At 38.2% G+C, this 16,726-nt stretch overlaps 1 protein-coding gene and 1 long non-coding RNA gene across 2 annotated transcripts in view; one reads left to right on the top strand and one right to left on the bottom strand.

The window, feature by feature from the left end:
* The window catches only part of LOC132670756 (uncharacterized), a 108,572-nt gene extending 98,921 nt beyond the window's left edge, over nucleotides 1-9,651 (top strand). Inside the window, exon 5 of the long non-coding RNA XR_013557287.2 lies at nucleotides 6,934-9,651. This is a non-coding gene — a long non-coding RNA (uncharacterized LOC132670756). The remainder of the gene's footprint in view (nucleotides 1-6,933) is intronic.
* The window catches only part of FAP (fibroblast activation protein alpha), a 74,755-nt gene that overhangs the window by 13,500 nt on the left and 44,529 nt on the right, over nucleotides 1-16,726 (bottom strand). Inside the window, exons 15-20 of the mRNA XM_060621103.3 lie at nucleotides 16,547-16,600; nucleotides 14,699-14,823; nucleotides 10,721-10,768; nucleotides 5,405-5,503; nucleotides 4,877-4,946; nucleotides 3,936-4,130 (exon numbers count right to left, since the gene is read on the bottom strand). Of these exons, the coding sequence (XP_060477086.1) occupies nucleotides 3,936-4,130; nucleotides 4,877-4,946; nucleotides 5,405-5,503; nucleotides 10,721-10,768; nucleotides 14,699-14,823; nucleotides 16,547-16,600 (591 nt within the window). The remainder of the gene's footprint in view (nucleotides 1-3,935; nucleotides 4,131-4,876; nucleotides 4,947-5,404; nucleotides 5,504-10,720; nucleotides 10,769-14,698; nucleotides 14,824-16,546; nucleotides 16,601-16,726) is intronic.

Here is a 16,726-nt window from a genome sequence, read left to right as displayed (position 1 = left end):
AGATGGGAAGAAGCCCCGTCAGTCACAGCTTACCCTACACCGATTCTGAGGGACACTGAGGAGTCTACGGGGAAGAAATGCAGCAGCAAACGGGAAGTTGCTACCTGTGTGGATGCTGTTCATGATAAAACAGAGAAAATGTGCAGCAAACTGTGGCATTTCGGCAATTCTTCCACAAACTTCACAAACCAAATGAAAGAAGAGAAGGTTCGCTCTCTTTGTTAAAAAAAAAAAAAAAAAATCTTGCCACTCGTGCTGGAAGACGGTTCTGAGCCATAAAATCAATTTCGATTTTATGATCTCCCAGAAGCTAGCAATCATATTGCCTTGCATCTGGGGTAAAAGCAAATAGCAGGTGATACATGGGAGCAGGAAATTCTTAACAGCTCCCTTCCTCGGTTTATTCCGAAAGGATGACATTTACAGGAAATGATAGTGCAATAGTTAACATGGAAATGAAACATTAACACTTAATGTGGCAGGACTAGGTTAAAGGTTAGCTAGATAACCCGAGCACTTTAAGGCCACCAAAGCTCTATAAAATTTACCTCCAAATTCTGAAGCGCTTCCAAAAAGAGTTATCAGAAATACTGTTGATGATGTGGTTAAATGAAGAAAAATGTTAGGAACAAATGAAAAGGCATTTTGGAGGCTAAACTGAACTTCACAACTTTTCTCTCATAAAAATGATCCTATTCCAAAGGTCAATTTGGAACCCTAGGGATCAATTATTATCCTATTTTGGAAATGTTCTTGTTGATGCCAGGTATAACAGTATGATAGATTTTTCTCACCACTAACCTTCAAGTTATATAAAAATTTTAAATTGTGGGAATGCCAAAAGTGCCAAATATACCCCAAATTAGTAGAACTGATCCTATAACGAAGTTTTGTGGGACCTATGTAAGTACCATTTGCAGGGAAGTCTGGGGAAAGCAGGTCTCAGTTTTGTGTGTGCTCTGACCTCACAAACATCTCCTTGGAAGCATTCTGTTTTGTGTAGTCAAAGTAGTGAGCTTGTGTGGCTTTTTTTTTTTTTTTAACACTGCTTTGCTTTGTTTAAATCTATTTATTGAGTCTAGCCTTTACTGTCATTTCCAAATAGGTACACATGATTTTCTTTTGGTATGTAAAAAATTTAGCCAGATTGCATTTTATTTAGTTTTTATTTTTTAAAATATAATTTATTGTCAAACTGTCTAACATACAGTGTGTATAGTGTGCTCTTGGTTTTGGGGGTAGATTCCTGTGGTTCATCGCTTACATACAACACCCAGTGCTCATCCCAACAAGTGCCCTCCTCAATGCCCATCATCCATTTTCCCCTCTCTTCCACTGCCCTCCCCCCATCAACCCTCAGTTTGTTCTCTGTATTTAAGAGTTTGCCCAGATTGCATTCTATATGAGATTGAAGGGGATAAATTTCATTCTTTTGTGGGAAGGTAATTTGAGGGCTACCATAAAGGGATTACAATCCCAATTCCCATGTCAGACATTCAGTGTCTGATTCCCAAAACACTTCTTGGCAGACATGCGGTTGAATTATTCCCAGGATCATCATTATAAATCTATCCTTTTTAGCTTTTGTTTTCTAAAAGCATCCGGTTCCAAGGCTTCCCTTTCACTTTTGCAGAATGGCGCTTTCAAGCAAAGCCAGACCAGCCTCAACTGGCATCTCCACTGTTGCATACGTGCTGTGCACGGGCCACACAGCCTCCCCTTATTCACTAGGGTGTTTAGTAAAAGTTCCATCTAATGGCAATGCTGTCCCTTCAGAGTGCCAGGGGTTTATCCATTTTACAAAGATTGTAAGTGCACTGAAAGTAGAGATTATAAAAATTGCACAGTTTTATACAGAGTGGATTGCAATGGCATACATTAATATTTGATCTGTTGTTGAATGGCTGAGCAAATGAGTGAACATATGCCTGCTCTATAGCAGGAAGACTTTCTTTAGATTCCATCCTAAAAATGGCTCAGAGAAGGTAAAGGTAGCCAATAACTGCCTCTGGTCTATCTTCAATTCTAAATGCCAAAGACATTTATATTATTGTGAAAATTGGTACAATTTGTGGCTTCATGTCCTATATATTGAACAGCAGAAATAACAATTTTAGCTAAGGCCTGTACATGGAATTCAGGTTTAGATTTTCATTCCATCCAAGAAACACGATAAGAAGCTATCTGCTCTGTTTCTTGAGGTATTCTTAAATACAAATGCTGCAATTTTGGTGGTAAATAAGTGCAAAAAACATAATGATGCATTTTGTTGTTATTGGTAGATTGGGATGATGAGCTGCTTCTGTTAAGTTTGGTTTTCAACCAATGCCAGAACAAACCACTGTTTAGCGCTACGAACTTTGGAAAAGATGTAACTGAATTACGAATGAGGTATAATCTACATCTGTCTTTTGATGTGGTCCCAGGGTTGCGTATCCTTGGTGTTTATTGCGTGGTTTAAATAAAAATAGATGTGACCTGCAGTGCCGAGAAAAATAATAATAATCCTTAAAGAATTAGGTCTATAATACTGACAATGGTGTTCATATTTCCACAATGGTGTTCATATGTGAGAAACTGATCTCGTGGTGGATTTTTCTTTGAGCTATCTCTTCTGTGTCTCTCCATCGGGCAGAAGATTATCCTAAATAGGTTAACAGCAGACAGGCCAAATAATCTGGATTAGCAAGAAAGATGGAGCCTCCTAGAAATGAGGTGTGAATGACACCTAGAGATTTCATAGTGTTATTTAATAATCTACTTATTCGTTTGTCAGATTTTATTCAAATAGACTGTTTTTAATTGAATATTTTGTGTTATAGAAGTGTGTGTATATTACTGTTCACAGAATGGAAGGAAAATTTGAAAACATATGGGTTATGATTACTTTTCTATTTTTAAAAATAATTACTTGTGAGTCTAAACTCTTCTGCTTTGATTAGAGACAAAAACACAGAAAAGTGTTGTCTGGGCCCACCTCCTTGCTGTTAAATACAATCTTCATTGTGTATGCTATATTGAAATCAGTAACTATCAGTGACATTAAGATGATAAAAGGAATGTGCTAATGAATTTTCTAAATTGCTCTTTGTTGTGCAACAATGTCTGACCTTAAGCCGTTACACACACATATATATCCACGACTAAGGATGCAATTGGCCTGTGTTGGCTTTTACATTTATAAACTACTGTTCTCTGACTTCACATACTCACAACATAATAACAGAAACCCAACAACTATAGAGAAATATCCTGAAGCATCCTGCACAGTGTTTCCAAATAAACAGCAATTTTGATGCCTATATTCTATTTGTTTCAGAAAAGATGATGGAGACGCAAATTATGGTTGAGAATGTGGTTGGGAAGGACTCAGATTATGGGTCTGCCTTCCCCATGAATGTTTTCATAATATAATTTGTATTACATAAAGTGCATGTTTTGTCAAATGAAAACAGGAAAACACTTTCATGCTAACACAGCTAAACTTCACAGCTAGCTTAATTACAAAAGAATGCTTAGTATCTATAAGTGTAGGGTGTTGAGGAAATCTTGAGACATTTCTAAATCTATGAGATAGAATCCACAATGCTTGAGCAAATTCAGATGTTTGGTTTCCTATAGACCATCCCTAGTTACACAATTTTTTTTTTCTAGTTGTGAGCCATGTGAATCAACGAAAGGATATCAGAACGACTGAAACACTGAGAGTATTTGTCATTTATCACTATAAATCTTGTTTCTACACATTTATTAGCTCTTGTCTATCATTATTTTTTTTCTCATATTGGGCAAAAATATCTCTTTAAGATTAATGTTAACTTGAGAGGAAGTTAGGAAAACAGACAAAAAGAATTAAATCATCAAAGATGGAGAAACCCGACAGTGATTGCATGACTTTTGTTGCACGCCAGTTTCTGTTTGAATGAGGTGCTCACCTGACAGCTGTGATCTGGTCCTCAACTTCATAAACACCCAGCTTTCGATACACTGCATACAGGAGTTTGTCACCTTGGAAGGCTGTTCCTCGGCCATCCACCAAGGCAATGACTATCCCTTCCTTACTTGCAAGATAAGAAATCCAACTAATAGCGAATACAGACCTTACGCTCTGACTACAAGGACCACCATACCTAAAGGAAAAAAAAAAAAAAAAAAAAGAACCTTGGATTCCTTTGTAAAACTCAACTTCTCATCGTAGCTAAGAATTGCCTTTAGTATTTCCAGTACATTTGTATGATAAAATTTCAATAACAGTGGCATTAGAACTGGCTCAAAATCAAGAGAGGACCAGGCTTTTCCCAGAGGTTTGCTACAAGGAAGTTGTTTTGGGACACAGCCTCTCCTATTCCCCAAAACGGATACATCTAGGGTTGGCATTTCAAGGAATATGTGTGGGTTTTTCGTCATTTCTGCCACCTGCCACTTGCTAAAAGCAGGCATAAGATATACTAAAAAAAATGCATGGTGTTTTAAGCAAATTGTGTGTAGGTCAGCACTGATTTTGGGTGTGATTCCACTAAATGTATTCCATTCCCTTATTTCATTTCTAACTCACTTACATAAGACATTAAGATGATTTACAATATTTTTTGGCTGCAATTTCTCTATCTCAAAGGTATTCTGACACATTCGGCAATTTGCCATACAAAGGAAATTCAAGACAGCAAATGCAAGCCAGTCCATCTAAAATCCCCAAACTTCCTCATTCTATTTTAAATAGCCATATTTTATTTACTCTGATTAGTTGAGGAATATATAAAAACAGCATCAATAGGAACTGTTACCAAGGAGAATGGTTCATTCTATCTCATAAATGTGTATTTAATTTAACATATTTTCAGTAAATAGTTTTTACACCAAAGAAAATATTACATACACTTGAATTAGCAAGGGATACTTCTTTGATCTGTCAAATTGAGGAGGAAGAATCATCTTGTACCATAAAGCTTGGGAAAAAAAAGAAAAATCTTTATTCCACTATATGTCATTATTTATTTTCTTTAATTACAATATAACATAAAATAAATTTATAACTAGTAAATTGTAAAGAATCGAGCATATGTTTTAAGCTGATTTTTACTGTGTATTTTTGTCAAATTTATAAATTACTAGAAATCTTGAGTTATTGTTTATCTAGAAGCACACGTACTAAAATTAAAATCAGATAAACTTTTAAAAAATATCAGGGTTGAAGCGGAGCTATAGAGAAGTATCAGATCAACTCTATTTACAAACACATTAAAGACATTCTGTGAAACTCTATTATAGTAGTAAGATTGCTTGAATTAAGTTATTTTAATATTGTAGTGTTTGGACTATAATATTTAGCCTGTAATTTTTTTTTAAAAGCAAGATAAGTGTTCAGCTTCATATTTGTAAATGAGAAATTTTTATGAAATCTTACTAATTTCATCCACTTCAAGTTTCTTAATTTCTTCTTTAGGCAGCTGGATATTTTTCAAAGCATTTTCCAATTCCTTGTTTTCTTCCAGGATTTTAATTTCTTAAAAAATAAAATGCTCATTTTTAATTAATAGCATTAACACAAGAAAATTCCTTTCTTAAAATTCCTTTGGTTTTAATATGGGTAAAACTGAAACTGTATAAGGAACTGTGTAGCAAGTTTCATATTGCCAAGCATATTTTTAACCCAGCCTTTAAAGCAGGTATGAGTTTATGAGGACATCAGTCATTGTCTCCTGTACTGATCCTTATGGCATCGCAACACATTTTGAGCAGAACCACAGAGACAGTAACGTTTATTCCCCATATTTTCCCATCTCCAACTTTTCTAACGTGAAATTATGTATGATCTGAGAAGGTGACTTTTTTATCACCTAAGGAAAAAAAAAGAAATAAAATCTATATTGCTGAAATCTCAATTAAAATAATTGATTATGTAGTTACAAAGTTTGTTTTTAAAATTTTCAATGTGTAAAATCAAGTATTAGTTCTGTGATTTTTTAAAATATATGTTTATTTTTAATCTTTTCCTGCTCTGCTTAAGTAATACACGATATTCTTCCTTTTTTTGTAATTGAACTATTGCACATTATATTCCTTCAGATCGTTTCCCTCAAGGTGGTTACATACCTTAGTAAAATAACAATATATAACACTATGCTCTCTTTCTGTCTTTCACCTTAAAAGATCTTCTTAAAAACTGCTGTTTATATGTGAAATTAATTACGTTTCACACTTTAATCTTTGAAACTGAACAATCCATTGATCTCTTGAGGCTGTAGTTTGGTGATCTATGCAAATGGGTTTCTAGCAATAGAGGGTTTTTTGCAAGTTTTATTTTGAACTGGAATTGATACTGGCTATCTTCTAGAGAAAAGTTAGACTTTCATATGGCATGTGGAATTTGTAGATTTATTTTTTAAAAGAAGGTCTGGATGACTTCTGAGATATGGCAGGTTTTACAAAAGACATCCTGTGAACTTCTTGTTTTTGTGCCTTTTTAAAAAGTGGTCCTTGAAGATAGGGAACTGGAGGAGTACTTGTAACTACACTAAGTTTGCCAAACCACTTCCCTTGTAACTCTCAGTTTTCATATACTCATGGCATTTTGTTCCAACATGTTATATTTAATCTTAGAACAAGTATAGATGTTTTGGTATGAGTTGTATAAGATACATAATAAATTTCATTTTAACTTTGGATAATCCATCAGGAAAGAGATACTTGTGGCATCTTAAAAGCTAAAACTAGAAAAAAACCCAAAAAACAAAAAACAAATACACAATTCTAAGTACAATGGAGCCAATTCTTCATTCTCTTTGTGTGGGTTCTGTGTGTGGAGCTATTATGGATAAAGGGAATCCTGTGTGGAGTCACAGAGTGTGTTATAATTGCTTATTATTTCTTTTTATATTTTAGTTATTATTATATTTATTATTTGCTTATTTATTTTTATCATTTTACCAACAGGTACTGGAAGATCATACCCAAGTGTTGGCAGGTTGGTTAGACTTTCACTTCTCCATTTGGCTAGCTGTTGAACTTACTGATTCAAGACTTATTGAATGCCAAATTTAATTTATAAGCTTATTAATGCTCTATAGTGCAGAGAAGCATTTGTACATACGGTAACTTGGCAATTTTGCCCACCCCTTGGAGCAAAACGGGATTTCATAGGACTGTGGCTGGGGGATGCCGACTGGGCTTCTCTATGTGGCTTTGCATTAAAAGCCAATAGTGTGGGAGGAGTGCTGCAGTCTAGACTGTACCTTTCAAACTTATTTCACTCATCATTGTATACGCAGTACCTAGTACATGATAGGTACGTAGGATGTGCTCTGTATTTTTTGTGGACTATTCATTATGATGAAATAAAAAAAGAAAAAGGATGGACCATGCAAGAAACTTTTGTTTCAATTGCATTAACTACTATATGTTGCTCATTAATTAAATCATGTGAGGAATCTGTGGAAAAGCTGATAAATGGGGTCATTCAATCAGTTGGGTAACCTGCTGTGCCCGAAGCAACTAAGCCTCAACTGGGGTACGTCAAGGGCCAACTCTTCTGGGTTTTTAAAGCACATGGTTGAGGTACTATGTTATTTTCAAATGGCCCGACCCCACTTTGCAGATAAAATGAAGCCATTGTACTGTTTTCTGCAACGTCTACAAACTTGCGTACATTATATGAAATTGTACTAAATCACATTAGTAATTTCTTCATTCTTGCTCAGCACAATGCCAGGGATGAATCTCTGCACCTGTCTCTGGACTCCATCCATTTTCCCAACTCCTTGGGGACTCCCCTCCTTTATGTCTTCAACCCTTTTGGTCTCTTCATTTCTTCCATCAGCATTTAACCACGCTCAAATGTTTATTATCTTTCAAAAACAAAATTGAACTTCTATCAACTGCTTCCAGCCATCATCCACCCCCCTCTTCCTCCTCTCCTCAGTCAGACCTATTGAAAATACTGTCTTTTTATCTACCTCCTCTGCAGGCCTAAACTTGCTTTATTCTGGCTGCCACCTGCACTGTTCTCTGAAAGTGCTCCGACCAAGACAATGCTAATTCCCTCTTGTTAAATTCATTGATTTAGAGCAGGTCTCACTTCAGTCTCTGCAGCACTTGACACAGGTGGGCACTCCCTCTTTGCCCTCTTTGCCCTCCTCCCTGCCTTCTTTGATACCATATCCGCAAGGTTGTCCTCCTTCTGGTCCCTCTGTGTCTCCTTTACAGGGTCATTTTCCTCTTCCCATTTCTCATGTTGGTATTCTGCACAGTTTTATTCTAGGCTCACTTTCTACTACCTCCGCCCACCCTCATTTTTCCTACTCTGCAGTCTCATCCACTTCCATGGCCTCAGTAACCATATATTTCGTAAAGTAATGACTTCGTGTTCCTCCTCTTCAGTCCAAACTGATCCCGTGATGTCCAGATTCAAAACTTTGCCACTCCAGTCAGCTCCACTTGCATATCGTCGCAGTGCCTCAAGCTCAACGTTAAAAATAAAACTCATCATCTCCACAAAAACATTCTCTCTGTTGTGAACCCCTCTTCCAGTAAAAAAACATCAATATCAATCCACTTGACCAAGCCAGACATCCAAGCAGAATTAATACCTCCTTCATATTTGTGGGTTTCCAGTTTGACGTATCTATCCTTATGAGACATTTCCAAACCCCTGAAACCCAGATGCGGTGCCCTGCTTATGTGCTTTCATGTTCTATTTCCCGTATCTGAATTCTCTACCCCACAGTATTGTCCATTCACATGTCTGCCTTCCCCATTGATCTATAATTTCCTTGAGGAAAGGAAATCTACCTAATCTAATCCAGTCATGTCTAATCCAGTATCTGTTCATTTTTAAGATCTAGTATCCAGCACAGTGCCTGGATTAATGTGATAGGTGCTTAATAAATATATGTTGAATAAAGATTTCTGGCATGAAATGCAATGGAAAATGGGTAAAAACAAAACAAAAGAAAACAAAAGCTACAAATGAATAGAAGACACAGCATCAATTCTAAAAAGCAGCTCCAAGATGTATCTGGGAATTTATTAAAGATACAAATTCTCTAGCCCAGTCAAAGAGGTACTGAACTGGAATTTCTGGGGCGCGCTTGAAAGCTCAGGCCTTTATGATAAATATCTCTGGAGAATTTCATCGCTAGGCAAGTTTGCATAACTATGTTCTAAAAAAATTTGTGTTCTGTAAGAGAGTTAGAAAACATATAAATACATATGACAAATGAAAATGACATGAACACTGCGCCTGCTTTGTAAGTATTGGGAGAAGTAGTAACACTTTTGTATGCAGTACAGAAATCGATACCTGGCAGGAAGAGGAGAAGGATAATAAGAGAGTGGAAATTCATACCCTGAGAAAAGGGAAGCTGACCGGTAACAGCCATGATAAAATGGAAATCATACATTTATGGGAATTTCCATTAAAGCAAAAGATTACAGGTTTGAATGTAGTATTGCTTTAAAATGTCTCTTACTCGGGGTGCCTGGGTGGCTCAGTCGGTTAAGCGGCCGACTTCAGCTCAGGTCATGACCTCGCGGTCCGTGAGGGCTGTGAGTCCCAGCCCCCCGCGTCGGGCTCTGTGCTGACAGCTCAGAGCCTGGAGCCTGTTTCGGATTCTGTGTCTCCCTCTCTCTGACCCTCCCCTGTTCATGCTCTGTCTCTCTCTGTCTCAGAAATAAATAAATGTTAAAAAAAAAAATTAAAAAAAAAATAAAATGTCTCTTACTCAAGGTTGAGTTGAGCCATATTGAGAAATACAATCACTTATTCTTAAAAGTATTTCATTATTAGCCACAAGGTTAAAAAAAACACAAAACTTCAAAATGAAACTAAATTCACAGTCCCTGTATTACAATGCCTGTCCTGTCCAGAGCTCCTGAACTGACTCTGTTTTTCCTCATTACCATATTTTCACCTATTATACTTGAGCCATTGTGCTGGCAGCCAAACTAATCCCAAAACAGTCTCCTGACTTGTCATCAAAGCTGTTCAGGGATCAAGATCACAGGCACAAGTGCTCAAGTCCCTCATTGTCCCTTGTCTCCATCAACTTCGACCTAAAATGTCCTTTAATAGTAAATCAGAAGACAACGGGGAATTGCTGGGAGAGCACGGGGCAGTGACACACTTGGATAACTCTGCCGAGGGCAAAGACAGTCATCTTTGGTCTGTGAACCCTTTTTAACCTATATCATAAATACAGGATGGAGGAGGACGATCTTGATCATAGTTGAAGATGGGAAAAGCCTCTGAATTTCAGGGCTTTCATACGTAGCAACACTGTGATGTAGCTGTTAAAACAAAAAGCCAGCGTGATAGTCACCCTCTGCTTTGAACTGGACTTATATCTGGAATTTGTCTCCAGTTTGGGATGTTACAAAAAAAGCAGGAATTCTGATTTGGGAGGGAGGTTGTGCTAAATATCCTAACTGTCCTTCTAGTGCTAAGCTGCTGTGTTTTTTAGGGGGCCGATTGGGGAAGACAGTATGAATCCCTGTGATAACAACCCATCCGTGTTATGCCAGGTTCTTACTGCAAATAATTGTTAAATTTCATAGGGTCCAGTTTGACTCAAAGAATACCCAAATCTACGTAACAATAGGCTTTATGATAACAAGACTCCATCACAGTCCCCGTGTTGGTGTGAGGAAACTGTCTTGCTTCCTCTAGTGTGATGTCACCGACAGTTCAGGGTTTCTTTAGACAGCAGCATGCAAGAGAGCGTACCTTGATCAGTGCGACCGTCATGAAGGGTGGAAATGGGGAGGCCTGGGCCTGTGCACAGGATAAAAACAAACACATGCTTTAGCTTTTAAATAAACCCTGGGTTTCCAATAAGAACTGCTGGTCATCTTTGTGGTTAATGTCAGGCTCAACTTCATCTTTTAATTCTACAGCTATTTTTTTTCCCCAGAGAGAAGAAAACATCACCTTGTAAGTTAAGTTTAACCTACACAAGAGATCAGAGCCCAAAGATGAGATGTGAGAGAAGAGTCACGGGTGCGCTTCACCAGGAGGGATCCTGAATAGTTCAGGATCTAGTTATAGAAATGGGCCCCAGAAACTCCTGTGGCAAATGGCCTTCTGAGAAGACACCATGCTGTATGAGCTACATTAGCTATGTCTCTATTATCCAATAGCCTTCACCAGTACCCAGATAATACTTTCAGTCTGGCTCCTTGGTTCAATGGTCAGTAGAACTCAACATCTTTTTTCTATGTAATTAATAAATGAAGAAATAAATTTATCTAGAATCTGTTGCCTGTTCAAATGTGTTGTGGCAGGTCACATTCCCTGGGAAACAGACCCAGCAGGAGTTTTGTGGGCGAGCAGTTTTTCCGGGGTAGTATTAGGAGGGATGAGGCAGTGAGGGAAGGTGGGCTTCAGTGCAGTCAAAACACAAAACTCAGCCGACCCCCACAGGGAGCTCCGGAGCTGGATGGCCTGCAGAGCTGCCTTCATGTACCAGCCGGGCTGGCTTTTACACAGAATGGAGTGGCCATTGGCTGTGGCAAGGCACGTCCCAGGGTGGGAGCTCAGCTGTGAGCTGTCAGCCGCTGGCACTCTCAGCAGCTGGCAGAATGAGGGGTTCAGTCCTGAGGTGGGAGGTTCTGGGTGGCACGCCAGTGTCCACTACACATTCCAGCATGGAACTCAGGGCCATTTTAACCGGCCATTTTAACAAGACCTACAAATAATTGAGCACTAATTTTCTCTCACTTGAGAGATAAAATAATATCCTCTTACAGGATAAATTTGCTCAGGCAGTCAATGCGTTAAAAGAAACAACATGGAGGTAAGGGGTAGAGCTTCGTTGCACTTCTGATGCTTCTGCCTTCTTTTTGGAACATCATTCGGGTAGCACCCTGGATCCCAGGCAAGCAGAGGAGGGGGTGACCTTTTGATGAATTCTGAGAAGACCTAGATTTAAGTAACTCCTTCTTCTGCCTTGTTCCTGGCATCGTTCTCCCTGCTTTTGTCGGGTCCTCAGTGTTCCAAATAGGATAGTGCCGGGCTCCGTGGGGGCAGCCAGTGGCTGTCCAGTCATACCCATATTTGTGTAATTGTAATTCTGAGGTACAATATTAGGAAGCTGTACACATTTAACCACATTTTCCAATTAACATTTACGAGTAATAAAGCTAAATAGTTTAATTTCCTTCTTGACCCTTCAGTCTAACTTGAGAGTGAGGAGAAGGGATACTATTTATTAGACTTCCTCAAAAAAACAACAATTCGTTATTGTGTGGAGTGCCAAAATTGTATAGAACTTAATTTCAGAGATTGTCATTTTGGCCAGCTTTTCTTCAAAGGTATTAGAAGGGACAAACGCATATTATATTTGCGGTCAGAATGTAAGGAAATGAAACATGAATCAGAATTTGTTGACTTTAGTCAACCGGCATCCATCCTATGGAATTTTCACGGGTATGCAGTTCCAGTAGTGACAACTAGCATATCTTTTCTGGCCAAATTATGACACTAAATAATAACTGACTGCCCTAGATACAAAAGACCTGAGCACAAATGACATAAAAGCATCAATTGTCTGGAATCCCCCCTTTGCATTACTTTTGTTCCATCGGCATCACAAAGAGGGTTTTCACCTATTTAATCCTATTCTCTGGGATTTACTCACCATCTCTCTTGGAGAGTTTGAAGTTACATAATGAGGCTTTACTCTTAGTCCTAAAGGGAAAGATTTCAAGGTTTTTCTTATGATGGCTCAGTGACTCATTTTACTGGAGCTTCAAAAACACCAGACGATGTGATGCTTCCCACACAGTATATTTTTTGCTAAATGGGAAATTACCATACTGCCGAGCAAGAGTGAGTGTGGAAAAGTCAGGCGATTCAAGTTCTAGAAAGGACTCTTCCACCAACTTTTGAGGAGAGCTTAGTCTTTGCTTCCTTATCTTTTCAGTGGGCACTCAGACTCGAGCAAACATTAGGAAGACAAACCGCTATAAAAAGTGGCATAGTGCTTTCAAAAAGGGTTGAAGCATTATGCAAATGCGGGATGCACATAAATACAAATGAGTGTATGCAAGTGTAGGGTCACTGATGTCTTTATCAGTAAATATATCGGCATAAGAAAAAGTTTTTTTGTTAGACTTCACAAAAGGCAGTAATGCTTGGATCTTCTTTCGTACCTATGTTCATTCAACAATTATGCATTATACATTATACATAATTATTATGCATTAGCCATTTTTCTTGGCCTTATGAATGTGAAGATTAAAGGAAAGCATCCTCTGCCTTCAGGAGAGAAAGACAAACAGATTACTCAGTAGAGTCAATTCAATGATACTACATGCCTGGCATGTAAGCTTTCAATATGTTTTGCGTGAATACATAGCTTGGGTTGAAAAATGTTGCATATAATTTGACAAGGACATTTAATATATACCTTTAAGTACCATAACCACATTCAGCACATATGATTATGAACAACAATCTCTTGGCTTTTCAAAGATGTCATTGACCCAACATTTTGTGAAAATAGTTGTAACAAACCGACATCTTGTGCCATCTTACAGGGAGCATTTGGGGTAAAATGCTTATTCATTTCTGCAGTCAAGTGAGTTGGGGCTCTGGTTCAGGGGCCAGATGACTGGAGTGAGGAGAATGGCATGTCAGGGAAGCCTTCCTTCTGGGAAGTAAAGAACCTGGGGTCTTCTGCAACTGCTCAGGGATCTCCATCAGGCAAAGATTCCTTTTGTTCTCTGAGCTGCCTTCCACTGGGAGTTGATACCAGAAAGAGTTGAGTGGTGTGCATTTTGTAATAACATCTTCTGTTTGCTGTTCCCCACCAGAGAAACTCAGGGATTTAATTATGGGGATGGGACAGAGAATGGAAAAGTAGGTATTTCTCAAGTCCATTTTCCAAATCTCCATGACCCCAACATATTTCATTGATCTACTGATGCCCAACCTGACCTGTTTCATTGCTTTTCATATGTTCAAGATATAGCTAAGATGTTATGCATAAAATAAAATATTTTGGATAGAAATTATTAGCTAAATGTACACATGACCTAAAAAACCACAAAGTATTTAGTGTATTTAATTACCCATGACTTTTTAATATTTGAATGAATTCTTATGTTTCCCAAATTTAGAAAGGACATTCTGGGTGACAAACTTTATTTTCCATCCTCGCTGAAACTGTACTTCAAAGAATTATTGGCCTCCAAGGGAAGGAGCTCAGGTTTCTAGGACTTATTCTTCCTCCTGGCTGTAAGAGTTTGACATTTTCCAGGCAAATGGGGCCGAAGTCCGGCAACCATTTTTAACACAGAATGCTTCTTTTAATACTATTGCTCGAGTCTTGCTGCAATAGCTGCTAGATGGTGTTTGCATATAACTAGATGGTGCTGTGGCAGGTGGCGGGTAAGAGCTTGGGATTTACAGTCAATAGATCCTTGGTCCCATCCTAACTCTGATGCTTGCCAGCAGTGCAGACCTTTTGCAAGCTATTCTATTTCCTCAACTGCGAAAAAAAAAAAAAAAAGAGATGATAATGCTCTCCTATCTTCTTTTCATTCTTTTCCCCCATAAGCATCAGGTCAGATAACATAGGTAAGATCCCCTCCCATAAAGGTACTTGATAACCCGTAGTTAAGATCGGCTAGAGGATAGTGGTGATGAAGGCGACCACATTGGCAGTGATGTGGTAGAGTTCGTGTTGGGTCCATTACCTACCATAGCAGACAAGTGCATAGTACTTGGCGTAGTCACTGAAACTTGCTGTGTAATATTGGCACCTTTCTTTCCTTAGATGGCAAGTAATGCACTTTTTGCTTGGAGGATAGCTTCCAATGCTAATTCTAGAGGAAAATGAAAATAAAACTAAGCTGAAATTTTGAGATTGTATTTATCAAAATGTACTACTCCATGTAAAATGACTAATTTACATATTGACATCAAACCCACTCTATTTTTCTCTTGCCAATATCATTTAAAGTGAAGGGGAATTACAGTATTTTGATGTAGCCTGATTTTCAATCATCTTTGCTTGAAGAGGCACCAGACTTGAGGGAGAAGCCCCCCCAGTTTCTCTGGGGTGGGAGAAATACCTAACACCTTGAATGGAAGTGAGGTAACCACTTCCCATAGCCATTCATCTCTCACATCTTACAAAGTGGTTGGCAATGCATAGTTCTTCATCTTTCCATCTCTCTTTTTGTACTCCCATGTAAAACATGCAAGGAAATCTGGCAGTCTCACCAAGAAAAGGGTCGCTGTTCTTATCATATATCTGGAAGGGGAAATTAGTAATAAGCAAATTGGAAATTAAAAAAAAAACACAGTTTTTAAGTGCTTCCTGTGCCTTTCATTCTTTTCAGAAGGAAGTTTTGGTTCAGAGAAGCTCTTCCTGGGAATGCTTCCCTACCGGCATTCTTACATAAGCCAACATGGACCTACACCCTCTCCCCAGTAGAACCTTCTGCGTGGCTCCTGAAGGAGGTGGTTGGTTTTAATATACAGACTCCAAGACCTTACCCCAAACATTCAGAATCAGAATCTCATTTGGGGCAGACTAGATGGTATGATGCCAACATAGATCAGGGTCAGAATCTGTTGTGACTGGTAGGATAATCTGTGGCTGCTGCAGTGTTCTTTCTGCTGCTGCCCTTGATCTTGCCTTGGACATGGTAGAGGGGAGCCAGGGACATTGCTGGCGCCATAGAGGGATTCTCCCCAACAGATAAGAAGTCATGATACAGGAAGGAGCAGAGGAATGCAGCAGAGGGAAAATTTCTTATTTCCTTGGTTACAGTCTGCATTCATGTTCACATTTTGGTGTAATCTTGGAAATATTAAGTAGGCAGTTAACAGTAAGGGGATTAGGTCAGTATGCCCAGGTACAAATTCTGGCTATAACAGTATTGCCTGCCTCCTGAAGTTGTAGGGATTCAACAAAATTACATATGTAAAGCAGATAAAAACGTGCCTGGCATATAGCAGACTATCAGCCCATGGTAGCTATGCCTTTTACTTCTACATCAGAAAGGGCTGTTGAGGGCACCATTCATTTTTTCTCCCTTTTTAAAAATGTTTAGTGGGGCGAGGCCACCATTCCATTTGCCAAGGGGACAATTGGGCCAACTTAAACACTAATTTGGGAAGAGAGAGGAATTTTCTCCAATCCTAATAGGCTTATGCCAAGGTGAACCATGTTAAAAGAAATCACACAATATGGGAGTCAACGCCATACCTGGTACACAACAGGGACTTAATTAGTGTCTGCTAAGTGAATGAACATCGTCAATTACCTCTAAATTTAGTTGAAGTATTTAGTATCATGTTTTTATCAGCATTAGAATTCCTTGGCTTTTCTTTCTGAAGACATTTTGAGTTAGCTAATATTTTGGGGGTGTATATTTTATACTGATGTGGGGTACAGTATGCTCCAAATGTTTTACCTTAATTCATATATTATTTTTATTACATTCATGCTTTAAAGATATTCTATGTATCCAAAGGACTCTGACATATTTTCATTCAAATTAATGTATACAAATACTAGAATGAATTGACATAAATTACCTATAGATATTTCTTCTTCCAGGGTAGCCTTCAAATTCATTGCTAGAATAAAACCTGAAATACATTCAGAAGCTATTAAATATTTATAACTAAATGGTGATAGAATTTTTAGTACTAATAGAGTAAACAATGTAGTCCAATGTTCATCTAATGAAACTATATTAATTGGCACTTATGTAG

Source organism: Panthera onca, chromosome C1, assembly GCF_046562875.1.
Source record: "Panthera onca isolate mPanOnc1 chromosome C1, mPanOnc1 haplotype 2, whole genome shotgun sequence".
NCBI lineage: Eukaryota > Metazoa > Chordata > Mammalia > Carnivora > Felidae > Panthera > Panthera onca.
This window is presented reverse-complemented; position numbering and strand designations above follow the sequence as displayed.